Here is a 22510-nt window from a genome sequence, read left to right as displayed (position 1 = left end):
GCTAGCTGACTTAAAGCGATTAACCCACGTGGGGCAGGGAGGGCGATGGCGGGAAGAGAGAGGTGGGGGGGTTGTGGGCGGAACTTAGGACAGCGGTGTTTCGCAAAAGTGATGTCCAATTGCAAAAGCAGCGCCTAGAAGCTAAGGTGGAAATCCACTCCACTCGCAACGCGCGGTGGCGCGGCGACTTGAGGGCATGGAGCTAGCTCTATGGCGCGCTGACGCGACGACGCATGCAAAAACATACCGCCGTACGATGCGATACGAACGTGTTGCATGGAGCGTGTAAATGCAATGACATCTCAAGACGCTGGATGGGAGGGGAGCGGTCGACACGAAGGTTGTGGAGTAGCTAAATGAACGGATGTCCTGTAAACACCGAACATTCTGCACGTGCGCCGTGCGACTGTGGCAGGGCAAGGCCCATAGTTTTCTCTATGCAAGCAGCCGCAACAATTAGGGGTGGTGGTGGAACCTTCTGCCTTACTCAGGGGGGGCACAGAGCACTTTCAAAAACCTTTGCAGGGCCTCGCATTTACACACGCTCGTGTGACACCGCCGCTAAACATTACCGTATTTGTATTAATTAGTTCAAATATTTCACCCTTTAAAATCCCTTGCGATGGAACGTCTCCCTCGCAAGGGAGCCCAGGGTGTCGACTGATGCACGCGTAATTAAGTTTCGCCTTCACATCAGCGCTAATGGAAGAAACAGAGGGCTGTCGCCAGGGTCAAATCACTCCCCTCCAGTACCCGGTTATTAGGACTCGGATGCAGCGACGATAGGTAGCCCCTGTAAGGTCACCCTTGCAAAGGAGGTGATGTTGTTCCACGTGTCTCAATGGGTTTATTTAATCTTCTGATTAAATAAAGGATGCAAACAAACGATATGGTGATGGGCACCGTATCAAATCAACCGGTAGGTCCCTCACCTCGGGAGTAAAATTACTGAATAAACGCATGGGAACGAAAAAGGGACAGGACGCGAGCCCCTAGTCGGGCCATGACGACGTACCAGGAGACGGACGGGGAGGGAACGCTGGGGGCGCCGAAGCCCAGTGCATTGTGGGCGATGACGCGAAAGTCGTAGCTGATGCCGCGGCGGAGCGTGTCGATGCCGAGGGCGGCGGAGCGAGCGTCGCCCGGAACGTCTCGCACCACCATGTCCCACAAGCCTTCGTCTGGGAGGGGGGCACAATGACACCGGGTCACCACCGCCGTCAACGCCACCTATCACCATCGCCACCCCCACGATCACAACCATCGCCACCCCCAACACCGCCACACAACCACCTCCGTCACACCACCATCACCACCGCGACACCACCTCCGCCACACCACCATCACCACCGCCACCACCACACCACCATCACCACCGCCACACCACCATCAGCACCAACACACTACCACAACCGCCACACTGCCAACACCACAACACCTCCCACCATTACCATCAGCGTGACCACTCCACAGCCTGGAACTCCCTTTTTACAATCCATCCGAGCTGTCACCTCCCTGCCCCTGTTCCAGCCTCCTAATCTCCAAACTCCTAATTTCCACCTCGTGACGGTGACCCTCCACAGGAGGGTTTTTGAGCCAGGCCTAGTGATGGACGTATCAGGGGCTTTCCTCTTGTGTATGTTAGGTGACCCTCCACCATACACAGTTAGAATAATGATGATGAGCTGTCCCTCCTTCATGCCAGGGCATCTCAATGCTATTTACACGCGATAAGCGACTCGCCTCACATCTCATGTCAACACATTTCAATGGGCACCCCAAGCGGCAGCTGTCTCTGTGCGGCACAAGGTGGACTCAGCACCTGGCCTGCAAGCGGGTATTAGTCTGCTGCGAGCAGTGGGGCGATGATCGCTGCTATGTGATCCCGACTGAGTGGTTCGCGGTGTCGTTCTAGAATGTATGTACGCCGAACTTCTTTCACAGCGAACGTAGCCAACCGTGCTAATCGGAGGTGCAGGGGAAAGGACAAAAAGCTAAAGACAAAAAATTAATGTGGCAAATCTGGCTAAATTGTGACTGCAGCGTCACCGCTCTGCACGCCACCGGTCGCCTTGGTCGTACCAGACGCGCGGGTCTCGATGACGTATCCGGTGATGGGGCCGTCGCCCGGCTCTCCCGCCGTCCAGTGCACCACGATGGAGCCGCCCGACCGCGTCACTGACGGCTCCCCCGGTGGGCCAGGGGCACCTGCACACACAGCCCCACAGCGCCCGCTCAGCGCCGCCGCGTTCCCCACCCCCCCCCCCCCTTCCTGTCGCCGCGTTGCTGCCAACACCGCCGCTGCATTTCATTACAATCGCTTGAGAGACAAACCCGGCAAGCATCGCGTGAGGTCCGGGCTGCTTGCGCCGCGGTCCTGCGGGCCCGCTGGAAGGTTTAATGCCTCTTGTATTTAGCGAGGTTATTACTTACACGAGCTTGGGAGGGAATTTCCAAAGTGACTGAGTGAGTGGGTGAGTGAGTGGGTAGGGTGAACGGGTGAGTGAGCAAGTAGGTGAATGGGTAGATGAACGGTTGGGTGGGTAAGTGGGTGGATAAACAGGTGAGTGGGTTGGAAATTGCGAGTGGGTGGATGAGCGAGTGAGTGGGTGAGCTAGTGGGTGGGTAAGAGGGTGGATAAACGGGGGAAGTGGGTGGTTGCAGCGGCGGCGTTGGATGCGCGAGCCTGTGGTGGAGCACGAGGTCAAACGAACGAGAGCCCCGACCTTTCCCGGGCCCCGTGGTGACGTTGCCCGTCCACCTCCGGGCCGTAGGTGAACGTTCGAGCCCTGACGCGGAAGTGGTAGGTGACGCCCTCCACCAGGTCCTTCACCTTGAGCCAGCGAGGGCCCTCGCCCCGAATCTCCACCGTCACGATCTTGCTGACGCCTGCTGTGCGCGGGCCCACGCCGCAAGCGGGTGATTCACACACGCACATACCGAAGCAGGTATTAGTTTAAGGCTGAGTAGACCTATCAGGAGGTCCACGACCGGTTCAGACGTTCAGCAACTGATGTTGGCCGTGAGCGGGAATCGAACTCAAGTCGCCGAGGTTCGGAGCGCAGCACGGAGCCCAAACCACTATGCTTCTGCTTCCCACACACATAGTACGCCACATCCTCTGTGGTTTCTATCCATTTCACTGAATGCGTGAGTTTCCTCCGTTGTGCATTATAACCACGACTCGTCATTAATTGGCAGCAAACATCTTAACGTAAAAACCCAATGCAGCAGCAGGATCCTCCTGAAAAAGAGTCAGCAATATGAGGGCCGAAGGGGGAGGCCGGAGAGGGAGGCCGATGGGGGAGGCCGGTGGGAGAGGCCGACAGGGGGAGGTGGTGGGGGGAGGCCGGTGAGGGAGGCCGATGGGGGAGGAGGGCCGCACCGTCGATGGGCGTGCTAGGCTCGTAGACGAGGCGGTAGCCGTCGATGATGCCGTTGGGAGCGGCCGGCTCGGCCCAGGACACGTTCACCGACGACGTCGTCACCTCGGAGAAGCTCAGGGCTCCCGGGGCCGAGGGGGCTGCTCGGCACGCAGGGGGCGAGGAGGGGGGTGGGGGGGGGGACACGCGCAGGTGATGGAGAGTTTGGTCATTTGTAACGATCAGGCCACATTTATGTCATAAGACCCTCCACGAAATGACGCAGGCCGAACGTCACACGGTCGATTATGATCATTCCAGCTCGCTCGCCGGTGAGTTGTACAGCACACTTATCTCCGAATCACAGGGGTTGCCGTCGTGCGGATGCGCACGTATCTGCGCGCGTCTCTGCTGGCCGGCGCTTGCTAACATCGTCGCCGTCGTTCCGCGCGTGCCGGCCCGTACCGGCGGAGTCGGTCCACGCGGAGAGCGGGGCGCTGCGGGGCCCGTCGCCGGCGGCGTTGAACGCGGCGATGGCGAGCGCGTACTCCGTGTAGCCGCTCAGCCGGCGCAGCTTGATGCTCGTCTCCGGGAGGAAGAGCGTCTTGACGCGCTGCGACGCGTTCCCCCGCGCCGTCTCCCAGCAGTACGCCTGCGCGCGGTTCGCACGGCGCAACCCCGTTAGGTTCCCACGGGCGCCGTTCAGACATCTCTCGCCACTGAAGTTAGCCGTGACGGGGCCTGGACCCCCCCACCCCCACCCCCCCAAGGTGGACGGATTCACGTTGCAGACCGCTAACCACTGCTCCGCCCCACTTACGATTCTGGCGAAGGGTTAAACGAGGCAGAGGAGACGGACGTGGGCTCTGCGGAGGACTTAATCTCACACCTGAACAGGCACACGACATCAAGTATCCCCATCATCATCACTGGCCATGGTGAATCCACTGCTGGATGAAGGCCCCCTCAAGCCATCGCCATCTCCCATGGTCCTGCGATGTAACGATCAACGCAGCGCCTAGGACGCGTTCCGTTCCACGGCCGCCGCTTTGTCAGGATTCCTGACCGTGTGCCACCATGACACGGCTGCTTGTCACAAGACTCCTTCAGTATGCCAGCCACCCACCTGATGATGGACGCTTGTGTTGCGCCCGTAACGTCGTGATTTATTTTATTTACACCTACGTGACTTTACCGAAAGAACCAAAGAGTATGGATTCCTGCAGTTACGAAAGCTTCAAATCAAGATTCGCCCAGAAACTGTTCAGTGAGAGACGAAGCTCTGGCGCTGTGTGCATCCTCAGTAGTGTGGGACCATCTGCGGGCCTCTCTGCGTGTGCGCGTCACCTTGTAGCCCTGGATGTCCCCGTTCTGCTTGTCCTGCGGTGGAGGCTCCCAGCTCAGCTCCAGTTGAGTGGCCGTGGACCCGACCACCTGCACATTCTGCGGGGGTGCCGTCGGCACTGTGGGACCGTGAATACGGCGATCGTTCAATCAGAACAAGGAAGGGACGATGCGGTGACAGGGTGAATAGTTCCCGGTTGTACAGAGGGATAAAGGTGCAGCCCTGCGATTGCTTGCTAACACGACTAAGTAATTTTGTGAGTAATTTGCGAGCAATCGAACGGGGCGGCGCGTGGCGTCTCACTGTTACCGCGGCGCCTGCAGTATTAACCGGGGCGGCCGCGTGGTCCGAACCGCGAATCTGCGACAAAGCGGCGGGACGAGGCGCCGCCCGGCCGCGTCGCTGCCGCGGTGGAGCCTCTTACCGGCCTCCCCGACGAACACCTCGTAGGGCGGGCTGGGCGGGCCGTCACCCATCACGTTGTAGCCCGTGACCCGGACTTCGTAGCGAAGGTACTTGGTGAGGTCTGGGCAACACCGGGGAGAGAGTGCGGGAGAGAGGGACGGAGGGAGAGAGTAGCAGAGGGAGAGAGTGGCAGAGGGAGAGAGTGGCAGAGGGAGAGAGGGACGGAGGGAGAGAGTGATAGAGGAAGAGAGTGATAGAGGGAGAGAGTGACAGAGGGAGAGAGGGATGGAGGGTGAGAGTGGCAGGGGGAGAGAGTGGCAAAGGGAGAGAGGGACGGAGGAGGAGAGGTTCCGCGCGTCAGGGCTGGCGTCGTAGAAAACCGGCGTTAACGTCGTCAGCGAGTTTTGTTTGGGACGCAATCTCAGTCTCGGCTAAAATTATTTCGCAAATTGAAGAGCGGTGGAAACGCAATGGGGGAAGAGAGGAGAAGTGTGGAGGATCGACAGGTGTTCCCTTACTCTCCAGCTCGTGCTGCGTTGACGAGGAATCGTTGAGCGTGTGAACTAGGTATCGCGCTGCACACACACACACACACACGGCACAGGTGTTAGGACGCAGATGCGGCAGCGGTGGCAACATCAGCAAGTGTCCGGTGAAGGGTTTCGTTATGAACGATGATTACCGTACTCTTATTTACCTAGGAGAGCCTCACCGAGCCTCAAGTCTCTTTTTACAGCAGGGTCCCGCTACGTTTTCGCAGTCAGCAAGCGCTGCTGCTGCTGCTGTGATCCCAACGGAGTGATTTGCAGGTAGTTTCTTTCAGCATTGGCCCATACCGGTTACATGGAATTTTCTTATTTTTAACGAGATTTTTACTGCACACAAAAACGAAGGCCCGCAGCAGAACGTTGGGTGACAAAAAACAACTGAACGCGAATATCCGCCAGGCCTATGTACCTGACGCGTTCTGATTGATAGGGGGGGGGAAACCCATGAGCAACAGAGGGAAAGAATACAACAGCAATAGCCACCATTCACCACGGAGTGACGGTGACATCACCACAGCGCTTGTGCCAGACTAGGTGGCTACTGTGAAAACGTCAGGAGGCTCGCTCACAGCAGGTCAAGAGATCCACACACGCGCAGACACTCGCTCGCACGCACTCAGGGGGAGAACGCACAAACTCCACGCAGAGAGACGCCCGAGTCGGGAATCGAACCCAGGTTAATTTCGCCACGAGGCGTGAACGGTCAAGGCCAGCGTTGGCCCGAACCCTTCGCCGCGGTCACTCACGCGTCAGCTCGGCGGCGACGGCGGCGGCGGCGGCGTCGCGGGCCCTGCGGCCGCCGGGGGGTAACCGTGGCGGCGCGTCGTACAGCTGCAGGGGCCGGTAGTGCACGCGGAAGCCCAGCAGGATCCCGTTCACCGACTCCTCCGGGGGCGCCTGCAGAGGACAGCGACAGCGGCCTCGCTCAGCCTAAACCCACTCGACCGCTCACAGTCGTGGTTTCGATCCCGATCGTGACGCCCGTGGTCGCGTGGATTTTTTCTCCGGGTCCTCCGGTTTTTCCCTCCACATTTAGAAACCTGCGTTTAAGATTATTTGGCTGCTATACATTTCCACGCAATAAGCCATTTCGATGAGCCATTATTTGTGGCCAGGTCACTTCTGAAAAATAGCTCAGTTGGGTTGACCTGGTAAAATAGAACTCGTAATAATAGTAATAATAAGGATACAAATGACAATGTAGACACGTTTGGTATTCGTGCTAGCGATCGCGAAAGAAGGTGCTGCTTTGTTTCATGGACACAGTCTGTTTTTCCAGCAGGGGGCGATGTTGCTATATGGGATCCCAATTGGGTAATTTATTTTATTTTATTTCGTTATTTGGCAAATTTGGAGCGTGAATTTCTGGCACGTGAATTGCGTCACGGGATCTTTAACATCTACTGCGAATAAAAGGGTGGGTCGTATTCCATGGTTAATACAGCCGCGGTGTTTACCAGGACTGCCTGCCAGATTTCAACCACGGACGTCTGTTACAAGCGGCAAACTGGGTCATGCCACGGTCCCAAGGAGCGCGGAGAGAAGTTGAGAAACAGACAGACAAACACGTGGAGTAGAGGATAGTCGCTGGTAGGTGACATCACATTCACTGTGACGCTGTCAGGATGAACGAGCGTGTTTGTAAATTGTCCCTTCTGCTCTGGTTTGTGTCTCCAACACGAGGGCAACGGCCCTTTAATCAACGTGGCCGGTTTTCAATCGGGCGAGTCCCTCACAGCAAAAACAACGTTCAACTGAAATTCCATTGACGTTGGACGATCTTGATGCGCGTTATGGCGCCCCCTCTGTTACAGACGGATGGACAGATGGCCAGCGATGGACAGAGCTAATGCATGCGTGCTTTCAACCTTAAGTTGTAAGAACGATATAGAGAGAAAGAGAGAGAGTAAGAAGAGAATGGCAGAGTGCACCCACCTTCCATCGGACGAGCACGGAGGTGGTGGTGTGCGGCGTGATGGACACGATCACAGGGGCCTCGCTGGGCACTGCGATGACAAAGGTCGGTAACTCACTCGCTGTTTGGTCACTCACTGGTCACTCACCCCCTAGTTGGTCACTCGCTGGTCACTCACCCGCTGGTCGGTCACTCACTGGTCACTCACTCACCGATCGGTCACTCACTGGTCACTCACCCGCTGGTCTGTCACTCACTGGTCACTCACTCGCCAGCGGGTCACTCACTGGTCACTCACCCGCTGGTCTGTCACTCACTGGTCACTCACTCACCGATCGGTCACTCACTGGTCACTCACCCGCTGGTCTGTCACTCACTGGTCACTCATTGGTCACTCACCCCCTGGTTGGTCACTCGCTGGTCACTCACCCGCTGGTCGGTCACTCACCGATCGGTCACTCACTGGTCACTCACCCGCTGGTCTGTCACTCACTGGTCACTCACTAGTCCCTCACTCGCCAGCGGGTCACTCGCGATCGCAGACAGACTCGGGGTAGGAGGAGGAGGGCCGAGTGGCAACGCTGCGCGCCCAGCGGCCCGACTCACCGGCCTGCAGCGTGGTGACGGCCTCCGACTCGGGGCTGAAGTCGCTGTCCCCGACGTCGTTGGTGGCCATGAGGCGGAACGCGTAGGAGGTAAAGGGCCTCAGCCTGTGGGCCACGGACGCAGGCGGCCCTCGTCACAACTCCGCGCTCTGAAACTACGAGCCACCTCAGCCATGGCTTTCACGTTTCTTGTTCCCCCGTGACCAGGGGTTGGCGACGGGCGGCTCCGGAGCTGCACGTGGCTCTATAAGGACTGCTTCGTGACGTCATTTACGTGCATTGTGGCTCTTGAAATATTGAATTTTTTTTACCGAATTTGAAAAAAATGCCTCTTCTTCTTCTTGGTTCTTTCGGTAAAGTCACTTTACTGAAAGAACCAAGAAGATGAATCCCTGCAGTCACGAAAGCTTTAAATCGAAATGCCTCTTCTTGTTACGTTGGTTGCCGATTCCTGCCCATGACACAGCTGACCGACATATCTAGAAGGTGAAGATTGCATCTTCCCTCAAGAAAGCAATTCGCAAGTGGACAAGAGAACGAACACAGGTTAAAGACATCAGCTTGATGGTTAACAAAAGTAACTTGGCCTCGGGCAGGACACAACACAAGGGGTGACGGCCGGGGGGGGGTGGGGGGGGGGGGTTCAAGAATCCTGACAGAGAGGCAGCCCAGAATTGGAACGCCTCCAAGGGGACGTCCAAATCCGGAGATGGAGCGACACGATCATCCCGAACGCGCTCGGTGGGTCGCTCGTCACAGGACCGTGTGGGTTGGCGACCAATCAGGGAGTACTTTGATTGGCCAGCGGCGGATTCGTCATTGCGAACGACGGCGACGAGGGCAGCGGCTTCCTCATCACCGCCGCCGTCGTACGGCACGCAGTCACGAGCCGCTGGACAGCCCCCGCAGGGGCCAGCCGCGGCGACAGAGCAAGGAGGGCTACCTGTCGATGATGACAGAGCGATGATGTCTACCTGTCGATGATGACAGAGCGAGGATGGCTACCTGTCAATGATGACAGAGCGAGGAGAGCGAGGAGGCCTACCTGTCGATGACGTGCTCGGTGGCGTTGTGCGCCACGGGCGTGTGGTGCGTCTCCCAGCGGCCCAGCGGGACCTCGCGCCCCTGCACCGTGTAGTAGCGCGTGGGCGCCAGCCCGTCGCTGCCCGGCACCCACGTGAGCAGCACGCTGCGCGCCCACACGCCGCTCTGAGGCACCTCGGGGCGGCCCGGAGGCTCGGCCCGTTCTACACAACAGACAAAGGTCCCCCGTATAGCCTTTTAACGGACTGCAGGGGCAAGTACGGTTATCGAGCACCTGTAAAGTCGGACACTGCATACTGTGCGGTGTGTGCGCCGTGCGTGATGCTACGCTGTGTCGTGTGTGCTGTGCGGTGTGTGCGCCATGTGTGGTGTGTCGTGTGTGCTGTGCGGTGTGTGCGCCGTGTGTGGTGCTATGCTGTGTCGTGTGCGCTGTGCTGTGTGTGCGCCGTGTGCGGTGTGTCGTGTGTGCTGTGCGGTGTGTGCGCCGTGTGTGGTGTGTCATGTGTGCTGTGCGGTGTGTGCGCCGTGTGTGGTGCTACGCTGTGTCGTGTGTGCTGTGCGGTGTGTGCGCCGTGTGTGGTGTGTCGTGTGTGCTGTGCGGTGTGTGCGCCGTGTGTGGTGCTACGCTGTGTCGTGTGTGCTGTGCGGTGTGTGCGCCGTGTGTGATGCTACGCTGTGTCGTGTGTGCTGTGCGGTGTGTGCGCCGTGTGTGGTGCTACGCTGTGTCGTGTGTGCTGTGTGGTGTGTGCGCCGTGTGTGGTGTGTCGTGTGTGCTGTGCGGTGTGTGCGCCGTGTGTGGTGTGTCGTGTGTGCTGTGTGTTGCGGTGTGTGCGCCGTGTGTGGTGTGTCGTGTGTGCTGTGTGGTGTGTGCGCCGTGTGTGGTGTGTCGTGTGTGCTGTGCGGTGTGTGCGCCGTGTGTGGTGTGTCGTGTGTGCTGTGCGGTGTGTGCGCCGTGTGTGATGCTACGCTGTGTCGTGTGTGCTGTGTGGTGTGTGCGCCGTGTGTGGTGTGTCGTGTGTGCTGTGCGGTGTGTGCGCCGTGTGTGGTGTGTCGTGTGCTGTGCGGTGCGGTGTGTGCGCCGTGTGTGGTGTGTCGTGTGTGCTGTGCGGTGCTGTGTGTGCGCCGTGTGTGGTGTGTCGTGTGTGCTGTGCGGTGTGTGCGCCGTGTGTGGTGTGTCGTGTGTGCTGTGCGGTGCTATATGTTACGCGGCGCGCGCGGCGCGAGCACCTCTGCGCTGCGTGGTGATGAGCGTGAGCTCGGCGGGAAGGCCCCAGCCCTTGCGCGTTCGCGCCGTGACTCGGAAGGCCGTAGAGAGCCTCGGGGCGCAGGCCTGTGAGGCGCAGCTTGACGCTCCGAGGGGTCCAGCTCCTGCACCGTCTCCAAGCTGGAGCCGTTGACGCGGTAGCCCACTCGGTAGCCTGCGCCGGGACGCACACGCGCCCGGCGGGACGGGCGCCGTCAGCGAGCCGTTACGAGAGGCCACCGCGGCGGCGGCTGAGCGGGCGCCGCCGCCGACCGCGGCTACAGCCGGCTTCACGGGTGCCCGCAGCAACGGGTTCGAAGGAGTAGAAGATAATGGGAAAAGGGGCAGCCCTGAAATTGCTCGCTCGCAATCGCTGCTGGCGGGAGCTCGAGAGAACATTCTACGGATAGTCAGTCGCGAGCTGGGATCCACGGGCTGCATCACTGAAATCCAACGATCCTCTGCAGAGGCCACAGAACTTCACAATCGCCTCGATATCCACGCCTAACGACTCCGCGCCTGTGGCTGTACGTGTGGCCCCATGTCGTTGCATTGCGTCCGTGTTTTATATGGGTCACCCCGTCCCAGCCCATTACCCACAGAGAATCGAGAGCTGGCCGCCTGAGAGACTCACACCCGCTCTCTGTGAATGAAATTGCACGCAAGCCGCATGCACGGCGCGTTGTTCCGCACATGGCTGCCATGCGTGCGCAGGTGTGGAGTGGCGGCGCAGTAGTCGGCGTCCTGATGACCGTTTCCGGCCACAGATGACCTCACCGGCCAGAGATATGTAAACCGGTCCTGGTCACCTGCACCTACCCCCCCACCCCCCCCCACTGAGCAGCACGGTGACGTATGGCCAAACAAACCCCATGACCAACAAAGGAGTAGTCCTGAGTTCAGCTGATCCCTAGCCAAGGACATGAAGATATGAACCAGCCCTGGGCGTCCCCTAGGTTGACTTAGCCTCAAATCAGTACCTTGTGCCGTGTGGAAACATCAGCACTGGGGTGGCAAAGGCGATCGAGACGTAGCGCTGTCCGCACCACTTGGCAAGTGTCTCTCTGTGTGCGTGCGTGTGTGCGTGTGTGCGTGCGTGCAAGCGCGAGCCTCACCCAGGATGATGCCGTTGGGCTCCGTGGGTGGCTGCCACACCAGGCGGGCCGACACGCGGTTCACCTCCGGGAAGAGGATGCCCACCGGGGGGCCTGGCACTGCGGGCCGACAGACAGAGACACGTGACGACTGTCCCTGTGCGGCGCAAGGTGTACCCTGGCACCTGGAACTGCAAACTGGCATTCGTCTGCTGCCAGTAGAGAGGGAGATTCCACACTTCATATAACCGGGATCAATTTATCCAAAGAACATACACCGTTTACTGATTACGTTTCTACGGTGTACATAGGGAACAACCAGGACTTTAACCTTCCAATTGCGATTCACTCGCTCTCCCGCTGAGCCACGGGGCCGGTATGATGGGGTGCCCACGCCGATTTAACTCTACGGGCCGAGGGCGAGAGACGCTGCGGCGCTGCGGTCGGCGATAACGGCGGCGTCGACAAAAGAAACGAACGTCGTTGGGCACGTTGTTGGGAACATCACTCGGAACGTCATTGCTTGGAACGTCGTTGTTGGGAATTTCGTCGGGAACGTCATTGGGAACGTTGTTGGGAATATCACTCGGAACGTCATTGCTTGGAACGTCGTTGTCGGGAATTTTGTCGGGAACGTCATTGGGAACGTTGTTGGGAACATCACTCGGAACGTCATTGCTCGGAACGTCGTTGTCGGGAATTTCGTCGGGAACATTGTTGGGAACATCACTGAGAACGTCATTGTTTGGAACGTTTTTGTTGGGAATTTTGTGGGGAACGTCATTGGGAACGTCGTGCGTGCGGGCGGTCGGCGTGCGCGGCGTACCGTCATCCAGCGTGCGGTGCACGAGCGGCGGGGAGCTGGGCTGGCCGTCGCCGATGCGCGTGAAGGCCTGGACGCGCACCTCGTACAGCGTGTACTTGAGCAGCTGAGCCAGCGCGGCCGACAGCGTTGCGTTCCCGCGCACCACCGCGACGCCCTGCGACTCGCGGCCCTCGGGCCAGGCCCAGCCGTGGCCGCGGTCGCTCTCGCGCTCCGACGCCACTTCCTGGTACAGGACCTGCGACGGCGGGAGCGTGCGACGCGCACGGGCGCGACGGTGAGGGAGCGAGCGTGTTTGTTTGTCGTTACGCACCAGCTTTATCCCCACTCCCCCTTCCGATATTAGAAAGCCACTGGAGCAATGTAATTTTACAGCCATCTAGTTTGAAAGATAATTTATTTGGGGCTGTTTTTTGTTTTTGTGTTTCTTTTGTTGTCCTTCCCCCAGCACCGACTTCTCACCTTGTAGCCCAGGATGAGGCCGTTCTGCTCGGCTTCGGGGACAGGGCCCCAGCTCACGGTGATGCTCGTGGGGGTCGTGGCGTTCGCGGTCACGGCAACGGGCCCCGCCGACGGCACTGCAAGTGCAGCCGAGGAGACACCGTGTCATCATCATCGTTAGCGATGATCTAACAACTGCTGGATGAAGGCCTTCCCGATGCCATCGGCAGCAATTTGGTCAATACATAAATCCTAGATTAATTCGGTCGGCTGCCCCACGCAACGCTGGAGGAGGAGGCAGGAGGGGGGGAGGAGGGGGGGGGGCGGAGGGAAAAGGAGGCTCACCTGACTCGCGCGTGCGACCCCTAACCTCGGGGCTCCATGGCCCCGGACCGATGGAGTTGAAGGCCTGCATCTGGAGGCGGTACTCGCTCCACTCCTCCAGGCCCTCCAGCGTCACCTCCCTCTCCAGCCGGTCTGCCACCACCGTGAAGAGCGCCGGCTCCGCACCGCCGCCGGCACCGCCGCCACCGCCGCTCTCTGCCTCTCCGCGCGGGCCCAGCACCCCGGCCCACGGCTCGGCGTCGCCGGGCCGGGCGACTGTAGACAGCGGGCCCCATGGCGGCACGCCGAGCCTCGTGTAGCGGACGCGGTAGCCCACCGACTCCGGCAGGGCGTTGTACTCCAACTCGGGCAGGGGCTGCGCGGGCGTCCGGGGTCGGAGGGAGACACGGCGAGTCGCGAGCACAGCGGCCGTTAGTTCAGTCAGCGTCTTTCGTATCCCGAGTCGCAGTTTTAGTCTTAAGTCTGATCGAGGACACCCTGTGGAACACTAGTCGAGGCTTAGGCTGTAGGTTTCGTTTAGTCAATTCACTTAGTGCGATGCATTGTACATTTTTGGGTGAGGACACGGGAATGATCTGGCCAATTTTGTTGTTGTTATAAAACCCCTCCACCGCCCGACATAGTCAAACAAATTAAATTTGTCGCGTGCACAAGCGTGCAACGCGCCAATTATCACACTGCTTCACCTCGCTGGTGAGGTGAAGAACAATTCACACAACCACATTCAGTGATTAGATGCTGCGAGGTTTTCACTTGAAGCTGCTTCAAGTATCTTCAGGTCAAACTTCATTCTTCCCGCGGTGACAAAAGTAACCGAGCCTTTTGTCCGCTCTTAGTTATCAGTGCAACGAGGCGTGGGCATGGTGTGGGCGCAGTGTGGGTGTGGTGTGGGAGCGGTGTGGTTGCCGTGTGGGCACGGTGTGGGCAAAGTTGTGGTTGCCGTGTGGGCGCAGTGTGCCCGCCCCCCAGCACGCACCACCCAGCGCAGCCACAGGCTTGTCTCGCTGGCGGTGCGCACGGTCAGGTTGGCCGGCGCCAGGTCCGGCGGGGACTGCAGCGTCTGCATGGTGCGCGACGGGAGGCTCGCCGGGCTGGAGCCCACGATGTTTGTCTGCTTCATCCGGAATCTGTGGCACGCAGTGGTCGCGTCGGACAAAAGCAACAGAAGCAACAAAAAACAAATTAATCAGGTGCGGCGGTCGACCAATTCAGGGGTTACGATATTTATTTTCCAGTGTACTACCGAGCCGCGCCAGCGCTGGCCGCACCCATCAGCAACTCGTGCACCGTGCCACTGACGGGTGCTCGCTAACGACTATTGCCCCGCAGCCCCCCGTACGGTGGGAGAGGGCGACAGTTGTGTTTGCAGGGCGAGCGGACGACCTGTAGTGGGTGAAGGGGGTGAGGTTGGGGATCTCCAGGGAGCGCGCGTCCGGCTCGTTGTCCAGCTCGTAGAGGCGCAGCCACTCCTCGCTGTCGCCCACCACGCCCACCTGCACAGCGGGTAGCGACCGTCAGACTTGGCGCCGCGACGTCGCAAGCGCCATCGCAAGCGCCGGCAGGGCCTGGCGAGGTTTCCGAGTGCGCGGGCCGTGCAGAGCGCGTCTCAGAGCGACCGCCCGTCGAGGCGCTCGGCACGAGCGAGGGGCAACGTCGGGGGAGGCGGTGTGACGACTGCAGCGGTGAAGGGTGGGGGGGGAGTGAAGTCTCCAGATGGAGCCATCAAAAAAGCTGGTAAGTTAAGTGGGGTGGGGGGGGGGAAGGGGGCAACTTGCCCCGGGGGCCTCACACAAAGGGCCTGGCTCTTTTGCCCCATGTGGGGTTCCGCCCCAGGCCTCCAGCCGCAGGGGCCTTCAGCCGCCAGCCTGCAGGGGCCTCTGGGTGGCCCTGAATGTAAGGGCGAGTGGACAGGGGGAGGGGTGGGTTTGGAGTGCAGAGGCTCGAGTGAGCAAGCAGGATTGTGTAACAGGAAGCAGACTTGTGTAGCAGGAAGCAGGGTTGTGTAGCAGGAAGCAGGGTTGTGTAGCAGGAAGCAGGGTTGTGTAGGAAGAAGTAGGGTTGTGTAGTAGGAAGCAGGGTTGTGTAGCAGGAAGCAGGGTTGTGTAGCAGGAAGCAGGGTTGTGTAGCAGGAAGCAGGGTTGTGTAGCAGGAAGCAGGGTTGTGTAGCAGGAAGCAGGGTTGTGTAGCAAGACGCAGGGTTGTGTAGGAGGAAGCAGGGTTGTGTAGGAGGAAGCAGGGTTGTGTAGCAGGAAGCAGGGTTGTGTAGCAAGAAGCAGGGTTGTGTAGCAGGAAGCAGGATTGTGTAGCAGGAAGCAGGGTTGTGCAGCAGGAAGCAGGGTTGTGTAGCAGGAAGCAGGGTTGTGTAGGAGGAAGCAGGGTTGTGTAGCAGGAAGCAGGTTTGTGTAGCAGGAAGCAGGGTTGTGTAGCAGGAAGCAGGGTTATGTAGCAGGAAGCAGGGTTGTGTAGCAGGAAGCAGGGTTATGTAGGAGGAAGCAGGGTTGTGTAGCAGGAAGCAGGGTTGTGTAGCAGGAAGCATGGTTGTGTAGCAGGAAGCAAGGTTATGTAGGAGGAAGCAGGGTTGTGTAGCAGGAAGCAGGGTTATGTAGGAGGACGCAGGGTTGTGCAGGAGGAAGCAGGGTTGTGCAGCAGGAAGCAGGGTTGTGTAGCAGGAAGCAGGGTTGTGTAGCAGGAAGCAGGGTTGTGTAGGAAGAAGCAGGGTTGTGTAGCAGGAAGCAGGGTTGTGTAGGAAGAAGCAGGGTTGTGTAGGAGGAAGCAGGGTTGTGTAGCAGGAAGCAGGGTTGTGTAGCAGGAAGCAGGGTTGTGTAGCAGGAAGCAGGGTTGTGTAGCAAGAAGCAGGGTTGTGTAGCAGGAAGCAGGGTTGTGTAGGAGGAAGCGGGGTTGTGTAGCAGGAAGCAGGGTTGTGTAGGAAGAAGCAGGGTTGTGTAGCAGGAAGCAGGGTTGTGTAGCAGGAAGCAGGGTTGTGTAGTAGGAAGCAGGGTTGTGTAGCAGGAAGCAGAGTTGTGTAGCAAGAAGCAGGGTTGTGTAGGAAGAAGCAGGGATGTGTAGGAGGAAGCAGGTTTGTGTAGCAAGAAGCAGGTTTGTGTAGCAAGAAGCAGAGTTGTGTAGGAGGAAGCAGGGTTGTGTAGCAGGAAGCAGGGTTGTGTAGCAAGAAGCAGGGTTGTGTAGGAGGAAGCAGGGTTGTGTAGGAGGAAGCAGGGTTGTGTAGCAGGAAGCAGGGTTGTGTAGCAGGAAGCAGGGTTGTGTAGCAGGAAGCAGGGTTGTGTAGCAGGAAGCAGGGTTGTGTAGCAAGAAGCAGGGTTGTGTAGCAGGAAGCAGGGTTGTGTAGCAGGAAGCAGGGTTGTGTAGCAGGAAGCAGGGTTGTGTAGCAGGAAGCAGGGTTGTGTAGGAGGAAGCAGGGTTGGGTAGGAGGAAGCGGGGTTGTGTAGCAGGAAGCAGGGTTGTATAGCAGGAAGCAGGGTTGTGTAGTAGGAAGCAGGGTTGTGTAGGAGGAAGCAGGGTTGTATAGCAGGAAGCAGGGTTGTGTAGCAGGAAGCAGGGTTGTGTAGCAGGAAGTAGGGTTGTGTAGCAGGAAGCAGGGTTGTGTAGTAGGAAGCAGGGTTGTGTAGGAGGAAGCAGGGTTGTATAGCAGGAAGCAGGGTTGTGTAGCAGGAAGCAGGGTTGTGCAGGAAGAAGCAGGGTTGTTAAGGCTGGAGATTATTTTGATGAGACTATTTTGGGTTGGAATTGTTTTTGGTGATGGAGACACAGCCGTGGAATATAGATTCACAGAACTCATTAGCTTTGGCAAACACATTTGGCAACATTCGCCGTGTCAATGCCTTAATGTGCGAGTATAAATCACAATTGCATTACCGCAGTGTTTTGTACATTTCACACATTCAGCGTAACCTCTCTTGTGTAAACAAATTTCTGTGGCGGTTGTTCACACGACGCCATCTGATTGGTGGCCATCGTCCAATGAACACAAACACACTGGAGAGGAGTGCATTAGAGGACAGCCAACGGAAGTGGATATCACAGAGCCGCCTCTGAGATCGATTCAATTGTCCTGCTTCGAGTACATTTTGTTGTTCAGCCCACCGACAAATTCAAAGAGACCAGCACCTGGGCCACCAAAACAACGAAAAACCTGACAAGATCCGTAAATACTACCGCCGCCTCGAAAAGGAGGAGTAAACGGAAGCCGACGTTTTGGGTAATGGCCCTATCTTCACAACGCACGGGTCACCAACGTGAAAAAATGTACTAGTAAAAACAAAGTTTTTCACTATAAATCCTTTATATGCGTGGCGGCTAGAGTCCTCTCGTCCTCTGGCTTGAGATGGCTGCCACTTATGGGTCAGATGATTGCCTGCCACCATTAAGCAATTGGTAATTAAATATAATACATTTTTTCCTAAAAAGCGTAAAATTTTGGAAAAAAAATTTCACGAAAATAAATTGTCACGCACAACGAGTCTGTGTGCAAAATGTCAGCTCGATTGGATCACGGGAAGTGGGTTAAAAAACGACCGAAAGATTTGCACGGTCGTAAGCGCGCAAGCAAGCAAGCGAACTTAATATAAAGGATTTTAAAAAGCACGATTTTATGGGGTCCACGCAAGGTGGCCTAAAGCCTGGCCGCCACCTCGGCTCCCCGGCGCTGCCCCCCTCGGACGGCGCGTCCCGGCGATCGGGCCCCACCTGCGCCTCCACGCTCCACTTGCTGATGGAGGTCTTGCCGTCGTAGCCGGCGCGGAACTGCAGCATGGCCGAGCGCGGCCCGATGTTGGAGATGGCCAGGTTGGTGGGGGCTCCGGGCAGCTCTACGATGGCACACGCGAGCGCGGGTGAGTCAGCACACGTGACGGACTCACCACAACCACCAGCACCAATCAATCAACACCACCACACCAGCATCCACCCACTCTCAACCAACACCACCACACTACCACCCACCCACTCTCAACCAACACCACCACACCACCACCCATCCACTCTCAACCAACACCACCACACTACCACCCACCCACTCTCAACCACCACACTACCACCCACCCACTCTCACCAATACCACCACACCACCACCCACCCACTCTCAACCAACACCACCACATTGCATTACCACCCACCCACCCACCCCCACTCAACAATACCACACTACCACCCACTCCGAACCCAATCAATACGAACCATCACAACCCAATTCTCACAGCCAAGTGATTCTTCCGCAACGTGCTCACTGCGCCTTAGAATGGACGCAAAAACATGGTTTTGCGTCGCAGACACGAGATTACACAAATTTACTAAGATTGCCCATGGCAAATTCTGTTAGCGAGCGCCGATTAAGGCTGGCATGATGGACCAGGAGGTGGGGGTAGGGTTGCCACCTGTCCAGGTTAGGCAGGACGGTACGGGAATTGACGTCTGTGTTCGGTTGGCAGGAATTGATCCGTACCGAGATCTGGCACCAGCAATGTGCTGAACTTTATTGCAGGATACCATAAAGTCTTTATAGACCCGCATCGCTGGCATCGAATGGGGGTGGCTGAAGTCTGTGCGAGCCACAGCAGGGCTCAGCCGACGTAGCAAACCCAACGGGGTGCGTGCAAGGCAGGCCCCAGCGACACGTAACGGCGGGAGGGCGCCGCGTCTCGCCGTACCGGGGGGCACGCCGGACGAGATGGTAGAGGAGGAGACGGGGCCCTGGCCGGCGGCCGTGGCTGCCGACACCTCGATGGTGTAGGTGGTGAGCGCCGTGAGCCCCGTCACCAGCAGCTCCAGCGTGCCGTTGGGCAGCGACCTCGTGACGCGCGTGTCCGAGCGGTTGTGCTCCTCCCACGAGATGCGGTAGCCTGTGTGGAGAGGGGTCGCGGAGGGGCGTCGTGATCGCACGTGGAGCTCCGGTGGCGCGACCGTGAGAGAGAGAGGGAGAGAGAGAGACGGCGCGTTTGCCGCTCCTGGCAAGGCTGCCATACAATGCGTACACGCTTCGCGTCTATGCATTGTATGGCAATGTTACGTTTGGGCTCAGTGCACAAACAACGTGGTGAAAACAGGACACAAAACTAAAAAGAGGATCGCAACCCCGACTCCGGACAATTTTCTTTTGATTCTAGATTTGAAGCTTTCGTGACTGCAAGTATTCATATTCTTAGGTTTTTTCGGTAAAGTCACGTAGGTAAAAAAAATCTAAATTAATAAAAGTAAAATAAAAATAAAATAAAAATCACGACGTTTCGGAGGCAACACAAGCTTCCGTCTTCAGGTGGAACCGTCACAGCACGCTTGCTGTAATCAAGTAAATGAGAGATTCCAAGGATTCTTTTATTTTTATTTTACTTTTATTAATTTTGATTTTTTACCTACGTGACTTTACCGAAAAAACCTAAGAATATGATATTTCTTCTGCTTTCGTACGGCTGCTGATGTCGATGCAGGGCACACAGCTCCAGTTTCACATCGAGGTGGTCACGCCGGATAACCCGCGTCAGGAGTAGCCGAGTGTATCGCTGCGATGTATTTGTGGATCGGGGCATTGCGTCGTCATACGTTGTTACGGTCTCTTCTGGATGACCCACAGTCGTTACACTACTGGAGAGTTTTTTAAAATAATTTTCTAACCCGGAGGGCAAGCCGCTCCTGTCACGTGGGCAGAGACGCCACGAGGGGGCGCTGGGTCACCACGTCGGCTCTCAATTTCTATTGCGTGTCTGACGTTGCGTAAAAATAATGCGGCCTCTCTCTGATCCACTGCTGGATGAAAGCCTACCACCCTCACACCATGTTGGCCATGGAGGATGTTCGACCATACTTCACCGGGCAGGAGAGGCGGCCGCGATTTTTTGTATTTCTCTCGCCGTTGATTTTTTGCCGCGGTCGTGGATTGAACACGGTTTGCCGAATTTGTTCAAATAAAAAAATAAATGATCGCACCAAATTACCCAATTGGAAACTACGTAGAAATCATTGCCTCCGCCTGTCAAAACTATGAGTGCTGAGACTCGGCAAGGCTTTGCTGGGTAAATGAGCTGTCTCCACCACTCGCACGAACCGACTGGCCCGAGAGCTGGCGTCGTGGTCATTGAGCTTCTAAAAAAGTCTCTAGCCCTGGGGTAATTATATCTGCTTCCCATGGCTGTCACCGTCACTTCCACTAAATAATAATAACAATGATAGTTCAACTCGTAACACGCTGCCGCACAGCATCTGCTGGGCTCCAGATGAGAGAAGGAGGACGAGGAGGACGACGACGATGAGGAGGAGGAATCACAGACGAGCGAGAAGGGCAGCAGCAGCCACGCGGTGAACCGGTCCTCTATATATGAAGGTGCTATCGACCAATTAATGAGTGGTTATACTTGTGGGAGGAAACTGAAACACTCCACTGGCGTTGGCTTACAGGCCACGTGCACAGCCACCACCCGCAGTGAAGACTCGGTACGGTGATGGTGACTGAGCCGTGAGCACAGGAAGCCTGGGAGTCACGTGACACTGCCCCTAACATCTCAACGCAGGCCCAAGCGCACCAGACGGGGCCTTAACAGACAGGTGTGTGGCTACGGTTGATTTGGCACGCCGATTTGGCATGCCGATTTGGCAAGCCGATTTGGCGCCTTGTTGGTGGTGTGCGCGTCGTCCCCTACAGCATGTGACCAAGCAGCTGGCCAGCCGCAACGGCCATCTGCGGTTGTCAAGGGCTGCCGCTAGCGGCGGCGGCGGAGGCAACAACGTGGAGAGTAAGGACCACGGAACTCGGTGGCGTGGGGATTAAGCGGCCGAGTGATTTGGGTGCAGACGTGCGATGGCAAGACCCAGCGAGAAAAAAAATCCGCGGACAAAGGCAGTTTGTGTAATTGTTGTTGTTGTCGTTGTTCAACGCAACTTCCTTTAACAGACCGAAGCGAATATCTGACGGAATCCGAAAGGTAGCTCTGCGGTACCCAATTCAGCGGGCCGTTCCCCGATGCGTTAGGGTTGCACTGCTCTGCGAGAGACGCAAACGGATTCTTTGTTTTGTGCCGTGACGCCGCATGTGCAATGCTTGTAAAATATTGGGAGATACATTTAAAATATATACGCATAGATATACGAGTCATCCAATTGGCCAAAGGACTTCAAACGCGTGATCAAAGCCGCGTGGTCCTCTCGGCTAACGTAAAATAAATCGACACCGCGCTTGTGCCGCGGAGGAGGGGACGTGCGGTACCACGGGCCACGCTTTGCGACTTCTCCAACGTGGGGAGCGCCGACCCCTGTCGCCGCCACCGCCGCCACCAACCGCCGGCGCTCCCTGCCGGCCCCCCACTCTTCCCAAACGGCGTGGCGGGCGCACGCCGAGCGACTGACCGATGAGCACGCCGTTCTTTTCCCGCGGCTCTTGCCAGCTGACGCGCAGCGAGGTGTCCAGGATCTCCGAGAAGCTGAGTCGTCCCACCGGCCCAGGCCCTGTGTGAGAATCGCAGACGACACGGTCACGGCGACGCCGGCGCGGCGTGGCGCGCACGCGACGCGGCCAGAGGTCCCGGCTTGGCCGGGATGATCCACGGTGCTTTCAGAAAAGCCGGGCCGGCGCCTCAACGCATTTTCAAATACGAAGGAGCGGGGGCAGGGAGGGACTCACGGTCCTGCAGGGTGCGCACGAGGCGGGCGGCGCTACGCGGCCCCTCGCCCGGCGTGGTGAAGCAGAGCACGGCGGCGTGGTACTCGGTGAACTTGCGCAGGCCCGTGAGCACGCCCTCGTGCATGGGCGCCTGGTAACTAGGGGCGACCGTCACCACGGTTACCTCCTCCGCCGTGTCCGGAGGCCAGGCCAGCAGCTGCATGACCGGACGTGCACGCAAGCACACACGCGGCGCTTAGTCAAACCTCCGAGGGCGCGGCATGGCACGCGGCGGGGTTGGCGCGCGTGCTTTAGACTCGAGTCGACACGCTGGGAGTCGCACGCGGCACGTTCGGCAATCGCGCGCGCTAAACGCGCGGTGTGCCTGGAGAGGCGGTGCTCGGTAGGAAAAGATGAAGGCAGGTGCGGGAAAAAATACTGATCGATAAAAACGTAATGTGAAAAGTTTTCTGCCGCGTGGAAGTCTCGCCACGGAGGTTTCTGTGCAAGCGTCGGAGATGGGCGAGGGGGCTGCAGGGTCGTGACCTCCTCTCGCCCAGGCGGCCACGATTCCCTCCCTCCCCAAAGCCCCACTCTCCCCAGACGCGAACGCCGCTCGCTCTCTCTCCCGCCCAGGCTGCTCGTGCGCGCTGTTCGTTAAGGAAATGGAAACGCGATCACCCTGGAGAATCGCAGAGCGAAACGTTTTGATGATGCGATCGTTTACTGTCAACGTTT

At 57.9% G+C, this 22510-nt stretch overlaps 1 protein-coding gene across 1 annotated transcript in view; it reads right to left on the bottom strand.

The window, feature by feature from the left end:
- Nucleotides 1-91: 91 nt before the first annotated feature.
- The window catches only part of LOC133345990 (protein sidekick-2-like), a 306122-nt gene continuing 283703 nt past the window's right edge, over nucleotides 92-22510 (bottom strand). Inside the window, 26 exon segments of the mRNA XM_061557213.1 lie at nucleotides 92-1181; nucleotides 2083-2208; nucleotides 2727-2754; nucleotides 2756-2889; nucleotides 3386-3523; nucleotides 3828-4014; nucleotides 4710-4825; nucleotides 5132-5233; nucleotides 5631-5687; nucleotides 6407-6557; nucleotides 7596-7666; nucleotides 8182-8285; nucleotides 9226-9427; nucleotides 10452-10530; nucleotides 10532-10567; nucleotides 10569-10642; nucleotides 11583-11681; nucleotides 12388-12622; nucleotides 12847-12962; nucleotides 13171-13525; nucleotides 14147-14297; nucleotides 14554-14663; nucleotides 17875-17996; nucleotides 18834-19025; nucleotides 21520-21618; nucleotides 21794-21989. Of these exon segments, the coding sequence (XP_061413197.1) occupies nucleotides 946-1181; nucleotides 2083-2208; nucleotides 2727-2754; nucleotides 2756-2889; nucleotides 3386-3523; nucleotides 3828-4014; nucleotides 4710-4825; nucleotides 5132-5233; nucleotides 5631-5687; nucleotides 6407-6557; nucleotides 7596-7666; nucleotides 8182-8285; nucleotides 9226-9427; nucleotides 10452-10530; nucleotides 10532-10567; nucleotides 10569-10642; nucleotides 11583-11681; nucleotides 12388-12622; nucleotides 12847-12962; nucleotides 13171-13525; nucleotides 14147-14297; nucleotides 14554-14663; nucleotides 17875-17996; nucleotides 18834-19025; nucleotides 21520-21618; nucleotides 21794-21989 (3516 nt within the window). The 3' untranslated portion in view covers nucleotides 92-945.

Source organism: Lethenteron reissneri, chromosome 3 (assembly GCF_015708825.2).
Source record: "Lethenteron reissneri isolate LAM-NWPU_2019-01 chromosome 3, ASM1570882v1, whole genome shotgun sequence".
Taxonomy (NCBI): Eukaryota; Metazoa; Chordata; class Hyperoartia; order Petromyzontiformes; family Petromyzontidae; genus Lethenteron; species Lethenteron reissneri.
This window is presented reverse-complemented; position numbering and strand designations above follow the sequence as displayed.